This window comes from Mycetomoellerius zeteki, unplaced genomic scaffold, assembly GCF_001594055.1.
Source record: "Mycetomoellerius zeteki isolate Tzet28-1 unplaced genomic scaffold, Tzet1.0 scaffold149, whole genome shotgun sequence".
Taxonomy (NCBI): domain Eukaryota; kingdom Metazoa; phylum Arthropoda; class Insecta; order Hymenoptera; family Formicidae; genus Mycetomoellerius; species Mycetomoellerius zeteki.
In genome coordinates this window covers 4,025,443-4,038,376 of record NW_017256436.1, presented here as the reverse complement: position 1 = coordinate 4,038,376, position 12,934 = coordinate 4,025,443, and the positions used below count along the sequence as shown (strand labels likewise).

The 12,934-nt window shown below is 34.8% G+C and overlaps 1 protein-coding gene across 1 annotated transcript in view; it reads left to right on the top strand.

Annotated features, from left to right (window-relative positions):
• Neto (Neuropilin and tolloid-like) overlaps positions 1-7,441 on the top strand; it is a 60,626-nt gene extending 53,185 nt beyond the window's left edge. The window contains exons 8-9 of the mRNA XM_018462884.1: positions 4,604-4,741; positions 6,387-7,441. Of these exons, the coding sequence (XP_018318386.1) occupies positions 4,604-4,741; positions 6,387-7,424 (1,176 nt within the window). The 3' untranslated portion in view covers positions 7,425-7,441. The remainder of the gene's footprint in view (positions 1-4,603; positions 4,742-6,386) is intronic.
• The last annotated feature ends 5,493 nt before the right edge of the window (positions 7,442-12,934 follow it).

Genomic DNA, 12,934 nt, shown 5'->3' with positions numbered 1-12,934 from the left:
GAGAGAGAGAGAGAGAGAGAGAGAGAGAGAGAGAGAGAGAGAGAAGAGGAAGACGTAAAAACAACCGAAAAATAACGCTGAAAAATTTTGATGTTGAAATAGGCGTTATAATAGCTTATTTCGGCATGACGAAAAGAAATATTCGCAATTCTTGTAATTGCTGCACAATGACAGAATTTATCCGACACGATTTGCGATTTTGGTACATTGCATTGCATTTTCTGGTCATTGGGCCAATTTTTCGGCACGTTTTTCGCACGACGTAACGTTCAATTGATAAAAAAAAATTTCCCCCTCTATATAGTTATAAATCGATGAATACGTGTGGAATGCACTATAGAAGGTAATCAAATTACATGACAATATATATATATATATATACATATATATATACGTTAATACTTGTGATCATATTTATTTTAGAGTTAGATCGATATTTTTAAACTTTTTGTTAATATAATTATAGCAAATTCTTCACTAACCATAATAAGTTCGCTAATCATAATAAATATTTGAAATGAAGATAAATGAATTTTAATAAATAAAAAATCTTGTTATTTTTGGTTTACATTTGTATTTTACTAGCCTATAAACTAATGAAGAGAATTTTGAATTATATGTTTCATCTGACGGATGCTAATGAGAACGCATTAATTGATTAATGCGGAAATAATTTGTTATATATCACTAATAGTTTACTAGATACTAATAGCTTGTTAGATAAAGCGATTTTTCTGTTAGACACAATTGATATAAATGTATTCTTTACTGAAAATCATTTGCGCACTAATTATCGCGCCTTTACTCTCAGTTGCCCTTTAATTTGTTCTTTCTGTTTTAATAAATAATTTTAGATGGGTTACATTCATATGTAAAAGAAGATGTTAAGAAACATTTATATATTAAACATTATTTTCATGCAAATAAGTCCCGAAAATAATACACTTCAATTTTACCGTACTTATTCTATTTTCGTACAAACTGATTTTCCGTCGCGTTAAGCATTTTGGATTTAGGTGGACATGTCGGAGCAACGAGTTCAACTTGGGGTGGTGCACGAAAGATAAACGCCGGGAAATTATAGCGCGACCACCGGGACATGGAGAAATATACGCAAGCGGAAGAAAAGGGGTCGGTATCTCTTTGAACTAGCGAATGAATGCGTTTGAACATGGGTGAACGTGGACAACACACTTGTGTTGTGACATCAATATAAATTACTCCATAGTTTAACGGTGCATTCCAAGCCGGATCCATGAGTACAGCAATAATGTGGACAAACGTTACTCCGTGTCAGTGGCGCGTAAGACGGGCCTGCTGAAATTAGTTATTACTGTGTAAGCATTGAATGTATAACGTGACTTGCATACAATGTGTCGCGTAATGCACGTTCGCAGGACTTTCCGCATGCGAAGTTTCTCGGTCAGCAAATGCTGAACTTACCAAATGCACTTGTTATGATGAATAGCTTGCATCACCTGCGACATGTCATACGGTGAAGCAGTTTAAAAATACGTTTTTTTTATGTCAAATTTCCAAAATTATTCATCTTTGAAATTTAAGCAAATTGTTTTTTCAAGGCAAAATGTTTCAATAATTATTTAATTAGTACATAAATATGTGTGAAGAAATTAAGATATGTATACCATATTTTTTGTTCCAGCAAAAATTTAGATGTGTTTTTTTCGCGCAAACGAATTTACATGAAAATCCTACGAGCGATTACAAAGTTCGTGGTCTTAATCCATCTTATACTTAACCGAAGTCTTGTTCACCGCAAGTGCATCTAAAGTGTGTGTCTGATAATTTAATTACAGTACTACTTGCGCGAGTATGCAAATTCGCAACGTGTTTTATGCAAGGCAAGGTTGCTGTGTCAGCGGAGCGATTTAGTCTCAAGAAATGTCGTTCGATGCTCGTAAAACGCAAGAATCTATTAAATACGAGAAATACAACAAATATAAACTTTGGGAGTATAAAACAAAGACATGTATTAACAAAGACATTGTATAAAATATTATCAGAAAATATCTAGAATAAACGGAAAAATACAAGTTATAGCTGATTTTGTAGGATGTATCTTTTTAAGGGGACTTTACATTACTACGAAAGAAATCTTGTTGAGAGAATAATTAAAACGGTTATTTTCCTCTTTGTCAAGCGAAATCACTTTATCCATTGCGAATGCGTTGAGTACCAAACACTTTGTGCTTAAACTATAACAAACGCGATATAAAGTAGCATTTCAACGAGTTACTCTCATGCTGCAACCACTTAAGTAAACGAGGAGCAAACAGGCAAAATCCGCGGCAGCGTCGCCATTCTATGAAACAAAGGATGGCACGCAAGAGGCAGAAGTGAGGAGAGACACGGACGAAGATGGATCGCGTCGATCCTACTTGCTTCATGCATTCTATGCGCCGCGATGTTTCGCAAGTTCCTCCTTTGCGCTTGAACCCTTCCTGCGTAATGTGTAACGCTCTACTGAAATTTCACGAAGGCATTTAGCGCGACACCTCTGTAGCCGATAAATGTTGAAAACGGGGTAGAACGGTGACAAGAAGATATAACGTCATGCCGCATGATGTCGAGGTGCACCGACGAATTCTGCGCAAATCTTGCAACGTCATTGTCGAGAGGAGCTTGCGTGGAAAAGCTACGTGGAAAAGCTCTAGCTAGAACGAAATGATATAATTAATACTCTCCTTTTATCTCTCGATATTTTATCTAACTTGAATCTTTAACTGGTACAACCACGTTGCGAATTATGAAGTATTGACAATTGATCGAGACTTTGATGCAATGTCAAGGTTGCTGTTATAAACGCACGCTGCAATTGCAATAACATGTTGTATTTACACAAAATAATGATCTAAGTTAACTAACAAGTAGAGAGACCGAAGCACCATAAGTCGTGGGGTATTATGACGGGGTAATCCAGGATTGCATTCGGAAATATTACCCATGTACCTGTAGAGTATCATTTTACTCTTGTTCACCGAATGTTAAATAAAGATATAATAATACTCAGAGGTACTCGGGTAGTGTTTTCGTATGCGATTCAGAGTGTTTAGATTAATATAACTGGGTATTATACGATTGTTATTTTGTTGCCTGTACTTTGTATCTAAGTTGTAGTATCTAAGTGATCAAACTTCGTTGTCTCGGGACATACATGTCGTTAATGATTTCAGTGATGCAAAAGTAATTTTTTAATTTAGAAATGTTTTAATATTATCTTTGTAATAAAAGATACACGTATTGAAAATCAGGTGCAAGTATTTATGCATCTTTTCTCATTTTACTACACTACAAATAAATCATCTATCACTTACTTATATATTAGGGCTCTAATTTTATTCCGTTTTTCGAAGATACGTGTAAACGTAAAACGTTTATCCGTTTATATTCGCTTTAAAAAAGACGTTTACTTGAAGGTAAATGTTTACATGTTTAATTAGCATATCCGTTTATAAAAGAAACGTTTTTCCAAATATACGTGTTTTATTATACATTTAAACGAAAATACATTTACATGTATATTTAACATATCCATCTATGAAAAACATCTTTCCGAATATTTTAACGTTTTTTAATAAAATTAAAAGTCGAATTTTTTGCATTTTCTCAATTCGTCACACTCCTTAATAAAGGGATAAACGTTTATATAAAAAAAGTGAAAATATTCGGAAAAACGATTCTAATAAACGGATATGCTAATTATACATGTAAACGTGTTTTCGTTTAAACGTATAATAGCGAGCCCTATTATATATGCATATTTTTTTACCGTTTTCAATATTAAGAGTACTTAGGGTAGTGTTATTTCTTGAATAAAGCTACTTTTTGTGTGTGATCCATAATACCCCAGGGATGGAATACCCCAGCTATTTTAAAAAAAATACGGTTTTATATTTTTTCCTCAAAACTAATCAACATTTGTTAAATATACTCAATTCATTTTTAAATACACAGTTATATAAAAAGATGAAAAAAATTTATATTTAAAAGTATTTTTGAAAGTTTAAATTTTTGTGGCTCATAGTGTCTTAGTCTTTCCTATATCAAAATATATTAGGTTAGATACAGATTTGAAAATAATTATATCGACGTATAATGCAAATAACTATATGGACGTTGTAACTAATTGCTGCAATAAAATGTCAAAACTTTATTATCATGCTTATTCACTCTACATAATTACTTTGATGGTTTAACATAATTATTTTTTAATCTGTATCTGGCTTAATCTTTATACACTTTATTATGAAATCGTTTTTTATAATAAAACAGTATGCATGTAGAATCATGATAAAATTAAATGCGAGAAAAAAGTAAAAGAGAAGGTTGTGTGTATAATATTAAAAGCTACAAAAAATTATTTCCCTAATTATCTAATTATTTTACATAGAATACGCAGAAATAACTCATATCTTAATATACAGTATAATTTACTTAATGAATTGAAATTAAAATAATTTAAAATTTTTTTCCAACATTTACAACGTTTACTTTATAATATTCCAATTTTGTATTTGTAGCATTAAATTAACATAATAAACAACAATCAGATATGTTGAAGGCACATTCAATTTCTTTGCAGACGAAGACTGCACGGTTGATCGATTCGCACCATATCGTCATAATCCTCGTTGTTTTCTCTCTAATTATGTTTGGCATGAGCTTCGCCTTCGTCTTCAATTGCGTTCGGAAGCTCATCCGCGATCACCGTATTATCCAGGTGAGTGAATTTTATTTTCTCAACGCGAATCGTAAGTTTTCTCTCTCTCTCTCTCTCTCTCTCTCTCTTTCTCTCTCTTTCGGTCTTTTCTCTATCATGCCCTCAGTTACAGTAAATGAGGAATCGGAGAAAATGAAGTTTTACGCGACAGTTTTCTGTTTTATACACACACACACACATATATATTTTCTGAAATATATATATATATTTCAGAAAATAGTTTATAAGAGTTGTTCCACAGAGATGTTCCCCTTCGTAAGTATATCTCGTATTATTTATAAAATTGTTGATTACGATTGAGACGTGGTTGCAAGTTTTATTAAAAAACGATAATATACTCTTTTACAACTTTAAGGCGAAACATTTCTTTTCGTGATCGCATAATATTTCAGTGTGTCCGCAAAATTTATAAATCTTCGATAATGTGACATTGCTTTGACTAGCATCTGTATTTCTTATCATTATAATTTACATGAAATATACTTATCTCAATGTTTGTTCACTTTCGCAGAAGCAAATGAAGAAACATTAACGTGTCTTTATTTGCCTTAAATATTTAAAGTCAAATAATTATTCTTAATCTTTTCGATGACAAATAAATTCGCTTAGTTTATTATGTGCTATTAAATACTGTTATATTTATTTAATTAAGTTGTAAAAGTAACATTTCAGTTGAATATAGTGGTTGCGTTTCTTCAAATAATAATAATAATAATGCCAATATAAACTATAAAATTCCGCTTTATTATTATAATATGACATTTATATAATGTACTAAATTGAAACATTATTAAGTGTTTATTATTAAATTTTCATTTGTGTAAACAAATATCATAAACGAGGAAGTTTATTCATATACATATATGTATGTATTTTTAAAATTAAAGGATTATTTTGAATATGTGGCAAGAAGAAAATGAAATATGTTTAATAAATTCACTTTTTGTAAAAAAAAGTGTATTATTAATTTATTATTACATTTTAATTATAAATTTAAATCATAAATAAGCATATTTTTTTTTTTAATTTAATTCATTTTTAGCAACCCACATTTGTGCACATCCGCATAGAGCACAAAGCAATTCACGAAAAATAATAAAATAATAAAGAAATTATATATTTTATTAAATAAAAGTTATTTATTTTATTTTATTAAAATCTGTATTAAAGTATCGACACAATAAACTCATTAAACTTCGTTTGTAAAAACACTTGTTAAGCCTTTGTAAAATTGTATGTATTTTTTCAAAAGACTTGACTTATTTATAATTGAAATAGCTTTTTGCACGAAAAATAAACGCCAGTTTCTGCAATCCGTATGGAAATATGCATAGAAGCATAAAAACAACAGTGGATTAAATTATTTAAGATCAACAAAATTATAATTTATTTTTTCATATTTTTATTATCTGCACAGTGCAAACAAATACATTTATTTATGTAATAAAATAATCTATATGTGTCTCGTTAAAACATATGATCAAAACAAATTTTTGTAAATTGCTTTTTCTTAAATGTACTAACAAAATAATGTTACATTGTAAATTGATTACTAAATAAACTTTATACAGATTAATGAATTTACAGATTAATAAATTTTATGCTCGTATTACGGTGCACATTTCATCTCTTTGTTTTATTATAGGAACATATAAGGCAATCTAGAGAAAATCGTTTGGACGAACTGGGTCGGAAGTCGACTCCGTGTCCAATTTCGGTTTCCACAACAGATCTGCATGATCATGGCAGCGAGTCACCTAGTTTAGAAGTCTTGCCCAGCAAAGAATTGATGCCCCCTACCACCATGATACCTCAGGAATATACCAAAGACCTCGTCCTCGAGATGACTTACAACGCGAGCGATATCATCGATATTCACCAGAGTAATAACGTGAGCAACGCCACGCAGGAACGTCTACAGGAGTCTAGCGAAGAGCCGGAGATGCGCGATAACTGCTGTCAAACCCGAGAAAGTCTTTTTGAGTCACGAATGTCAGACGCGATGGTACCGTATGGCTTCACGACCTTCGGTGTGCGTGCTCCCAGTTCTCAAAATGGGACCAATCATCATCATCATCATCATTTTCATCTTCATCGTCAACAGTCACAACAAAGTCCGCAACAGTCTCATCAAAGCGCCCAGTCCTCGCAGCCGAGCTCGCAATCGCCGCAACAGAGTTCGCAGCAACAAAGTATCTCTCAATGCTCCGGCTGTAGTCCGGCTTCCCGTGGACGAGACGGCAGTATGGGCATTTGTCCGAAGCATAATCCTATACCAGCACCACCTGGCTGGTCTACACACGAGTCTAGTTATCCACTTTCCGTGCCACAAGCTGCCCAGTATCCGGAACAGTTGGACTACCCATCCTATCAGAAATTTCAAAGTCCTACACCTAGCAGAGAGCCCAGCAGTGTCTATCGACAATCGCCCAAGTTTATACGACAAGCTACCCTAGGTTCCGGCGAGAGATACGGTAGTTCCATATATGGATCCGGCCATGTCTCCAGCAATACGACGTCCAGCACATCACAGCACTCCTCCGGCAATACACCTACTAAACGTCAGCCTCAGCCAACACTGGATCCCAGGTATCGGGCGGAAGCAGTGATTGAGGTAGATCAAAGACGACCGTTTAGTATAGAGAGCACGAAAAGCGCTCCAGACGTGATCGCGACGCACTGACGCCGGGGTCCTGGGGATTGGGAGCCCTATAAGAGACGCCATCCCCGTCAAAATTATCCGGCGGCAACTTGCAGCGATAGCAGGAACAAAATAACCGTCGCTACGCAGAGTTCTCTTGACGACGATACTTCGATAAACTCCACCTTAGAGACAAACTCCTCCTGATCTATGCGTTGCGACGCGTTCGATCGCGAGAAATCGAACGAGAAATTGCTTACGGTCAGTGACAGCTTCTGTGATCGCGAATCGTCGAAGATCGACCAACAATCCGAAATCAGCGACATATCGACTCATATCCATCCTACTGGAGAGAGACTTGTCAAGGAACTCGCTGGTAAATCAACTAAAGAGAAATTAGAAAAATCGGTCAGTGACTGCAACGGGTCTGGTTCCAATTCAATCAAAGTTAATGCGGAGCCTCAATTCGACGATTCGGTTTCCACGCCGCGCTCGATAAATCGCACCGGTTGGACAACAGCGGGCGATTCGCTGATTTCGAGACCGTGGCGAGAAAAGGCAGCCTTAAAGCTACACGACTTGCCCATTCTACTACCACCGGAGGGCTTCAGAGTACCTGTGTTCAGGTGCAGGACTCCATCTCTCTCTTGGCAGCACTGCGGGTGTCTCTCGCATACGCATCTACCGCAGCGGCGATCGTCGATCGCCTGGAGTGCCTTCGAGCGATGCAACGTGGATCCCATGTATCGCACCTGGCCTAATCGAGCCACGAGAAGATTCGGTCGACCTTCAAGGAGAACAGTCGGTACTCAGAGCTCTTTCGACGGCGCTAGATCGTCCCTCGGCTTTCTCCGATGCGTTGTTAGATCAATCGACATGACAGAGAGATCGTTGGACCAAGAGATCGGAGCTTCTATACCTTTCTAGTGTTTGTTTTACAGTTTGAATTACATCACGGTCGATTTTCGCGTCACTGCTCCTGTGCTTTTCTACACAGTGATACACACACGCTTTAACTTCACAAGTCATCACGTTCTTTTCTCAAAGAAAAACGAGAATTTCCTCGAGCGCGAGTTTGATGTTAGTCGTGTCGTCGTTAAAAGGATAGAAGAGTGTACATCAATCATGTATATATCCGTGTCTGCGGTACGTTACCGTTAGTGCGATCTAAATAGATAGTGACAACTGTATTTGCTTACAGTTGGAGCTAGCAGAGATAAAAGTAAAAAAAAAAATAAAAGTTGCGTCAGTTGAACGGACCAGGTAAGTGCGACAGTCTATCGCATGAATAAATTCCTGACGGAAGCAATTGAAACCGAGTAATCGAGAATCATACATTTTTTCCCATAAACAATTGCTGCCTTTCACACCACTGCACCTGTGCGATAAACGAATAGTAAGACAGAATTAAAGAACGTGAAAAACGTCCTGGACCGTAGTTTAGACTTCGGACTAGTATTTAAGTGTGATTAAATCTAGTTGTCGGAAGAATTCGCAATATACACAGAGAAAAGAGGGGAAAAAAAAGAAAAATGCGCACCGCCTATTCCGGGAGAAGATGAAAGGATTCTTTAATTCTTTTGCTTTAAAACTTCATAACGTACATTTAATAATATTTATATTTACATATTTATATTAATAGATTATTTTAATATTTTCTCATAATTTCTCTTGCAATGTAATGACTTTGAGTTAATATTACATCTAAAAATTGCAATATGGAATATAGTTGTACCAGTCATAGGCGCCGACTACGGGGGGCAGACCAGTTTGCTTCTGTGAGAAAACATCGGCCACATGACATATGTTATACATAACGTTGACGCAGCGAATTTAAAATGGCGATGCTCGAGCTGGCATGTCGTCTACTGTCCTAGGGTGCCTTCCAACAAGAGACGGTGTAATGACACGGTGTGACACAATGTATCATTACATTCTTGTTGTTCGCCAATGTTAAACAAGGATGAGATGATTATTGTGTCGTACTGATTGTGAGTCGCTTATTGAGGCGTGTTTTGATTTCCATTAGAGTGCTCCTCGGATGTCATCCTTGCTTAACGTTTGTTAAACAACAAGGTTGACATGACACCCGGGGAGTACTCAGGTGGGAATCCGAACATGCCCCTGGAAGGAACCCCTAGTGTACCTGCACATATATATACACGTACCAGAGAGAAACCTGAGAGAAGACATGAATGCCTTTTTCCTGTAACCGTAAAATACCTTGTGCATTACAATCTTCTGAAGAAGTGGATGTCAACTACACAACATTATCCATTTTTTTTGCGATGCTCTTGATGGAAATAAATCACTAAAATCGTTAAAATTTTCACTAATTTGATAGATTTTAGTTATTTCAGCGATTTATTTCTATCAGTAGCACCGCAAAAAAGTGGATATTGTGTTTCCCCCTAATATTTCTCGATGCCCTCCCAATATTTTTCGCAAGTCGGCGCCTATGGTACCAGTAGAATTAATCTTGGAAGGAAAACAATTTAAACATAGCAAAGCCTTCTATATAATTAAACCAAAGTCTCTTCAAATTTTCCAGACCCACTATTACTTTTATTTATTTTATTACAATGTAAAATTTTCTGGAATGATATTATCATGGTAAAATCTGTCTTCAAATAATTTCTTTGAACTTATAATGGAGGCAGCAAAGATAAGAAAACGTTCTATCGATACTGATTATTGATTTCTACGAAATCTCGCGGGCTTAATGGAACGTAACATATCAGGAACGGAACTACATTCGTTCTTACACGTAAGACCGCCCGAGAACAGAAGAGAGAATTGAGGGCTATTAATCACTCGTTAATCGAAGAGAAAAACAAACCATAGCTTGCGGGTCTTTCCCACTTAGTCGCAAAGAAAGAAGCGAATAAAGAAGTTCGTGGGGTTTCCCTCGTGCGTCAGAAACGACTAATTATTTCGATCAACTAGGTACCTTACCCTGTGAATTATCGGTGCGAGCTTAAGGAAAAAATTTAAGTGAACGCTTGATAAAGCCACTGGATTTATAGAACATCGTGTTTCTTCGATATCCCAATGTATTCTCGTCACGTAGTCTGACTGTGGATATGCTTCGCGAAACGATACTTCTTCTTTAGTAACGTTGCATGTAGCGTGCCGGAAGACCGCTTTCCGATAATTCTTCCTTAGAATCTATCGGATCAAACCCGAGGATTAACGTGAAAAGTAAAACGCGATGTTCTAACGATTTTAGACATGTGTTCACGTTCCGCATTTAAATCCTAAATGTGCCGACTAAAATGCGACGGTACAGGTAAAATTGTAAATTCGAGCATTATTCCTTTCGATATCGTTTAACAATATTCCACGGAATGCGACTGGCATCGATCGGCGTCGAGAGAAGATCGCGATGAAGTGTAGACGCACATACGGCGATAATATTAGGCAAACTATTTTTACATGTGGTGATTTCTACGGAAACGTGCGAGTCTGCGCGCGATCGGGTCACAGGCAATTCAAGAAATGCATTTATAGTTCGTAATACACACATACATACATATTTAACATATTTATATATTTTACTAATTTACTGCATGCATGCGCATATGCACACCCGATCATGTCAAATTATATCTTCAATCGGCTGACACGCGCAGCTGTTCACAAACTCGATACATGCCTACTTATTTTCATCAGAGTCCCGGGGCATGAGTTGAATATCGGACAAACACGGCGGCCTTGCGTCTATTTTACGAATGCCGCCAGGGACGTCTGAAATCACACGCTCTGATAACCACCCAAGCATGATAACATGAGTATGCACATGACCGTTGCACAGTTACCGCTATGCCCTTTATAAGCTCTATGTGCAAACCATTAAATCCTCTAGTAACTCTTCAGCTGAACTGTCTGTTATTAATTCTTGTATGTGGTTAATTCCTTGTAAATGTTAAAAACAACGTTATATATGCCGTTTCTCTGTTAAGAATTTACAATTTAGCTGTTGAACTGAATAGGTATAAATGAATAATAATAAGTTATTACTATAGAGCACGATTTATTTTGATATGATGTTTTAACATGATCTTTTGTGATAAAATAAGGAAAATCGATTTTACATTCAGTATTTTTTCAAAGCCTCCTTACTTGTCTTGAAGGATGTATTACATGATTTTTTTAGCAAAATAAAAATTATGAAAATATTATGAAGAAAACAGATTCATCTATATTGTATTTGAAAGTAAAAGTTTAACAGCGATTTAGAACCTGGATCTAAAATTATTTTAATAAGAAATAGAAAAATTAAATGTCTTTAAAAAATAATTAAGATAAAATGAAAAAATTTTATTTAAATTATAAAATTCTAATATTAAATATAAATACTAACTTTATTGCACTGTTTCATATATAACATTCATTTTTGTATAGAATGTATTATATAACATTCATTTTTTTTATGGAAAGTATAAATTTCCAATTCCAGTCACTTTTTGTAAAAAGATCATACACCTGTGTGTGATACATCTTTAAATTTGTAGAAATATAACTTGTATTATTGCTTCATTTAATATGGATCGATTGTAACGTTCCCTACTTTCTATTACCCTTATTGCTTATGCATCCGATATGTCTATTATTATGCTTATTTATTTATAAAATGATCCCATTACTTATATTTAAACATTGTTCAATTATATTTAAACATTGTTCAATTATATAATTTAAAAAAATTGATTTAAAATTATCAGCTTATTTTTTTAAACTTTTATTGAACAGTTAATTTTTTAATGTTAAGTTTTAAAAAGCATGTTTCTGTTGATGGAAATTTGTATTCTTTTAATTTAAAAAATGATATAGATATATTGTTATTGTTACTAATATTGTTACTATTAACATAGAAAATATAAAAATAATTGTATATATTCTACTTGTGTGTATTACGACGGAATCTGATCCAAACTAAATTTTTTGGGGACGGGAGAAGGGAAAGATCGAATTTTTTTCTGTCATAAGGAGAAAACATGAGTGACTTGTATATGTATAATATATGTATAATCATATATAATCAACGCAACATTGTTACGATGAATATCCGTACACATTAATCGATGTAATTTGTCTTCAAATGTCCCTTCGTACCGTTTCGATATTTGATTTATACGACCGTGCGCGCGCAGATTTCTGTACCCACGACCAGATCGCTAATTAAATAAGTCAATTAAATTAAATCGATCAACAGCGTGTAAAAGTCACGCTTTATTACGATGCAACTATGTTCACGAGTACAGTTTTGCAAATCAAGAACTAATCGAGTACCCGAAATTTATGTACAGATTACATGTCAACGTTTGACGTATAGAACTGAATGTACAGAGTATACACATTTGTATATAAACTCTCTACAATATAATTAAAAAGATACACATGTGAGACGGATTATAAATATAGTACTTTTAAAAAAATAAGCTGCCTATATAAATTTATTTTACCTAATCTGAACGAGATATATTACAATGCTTTTAGCGGGCTTTTAAGGTAAGTCAACTTCGAGCGAAAGGAAATCAATAATAAAGGAT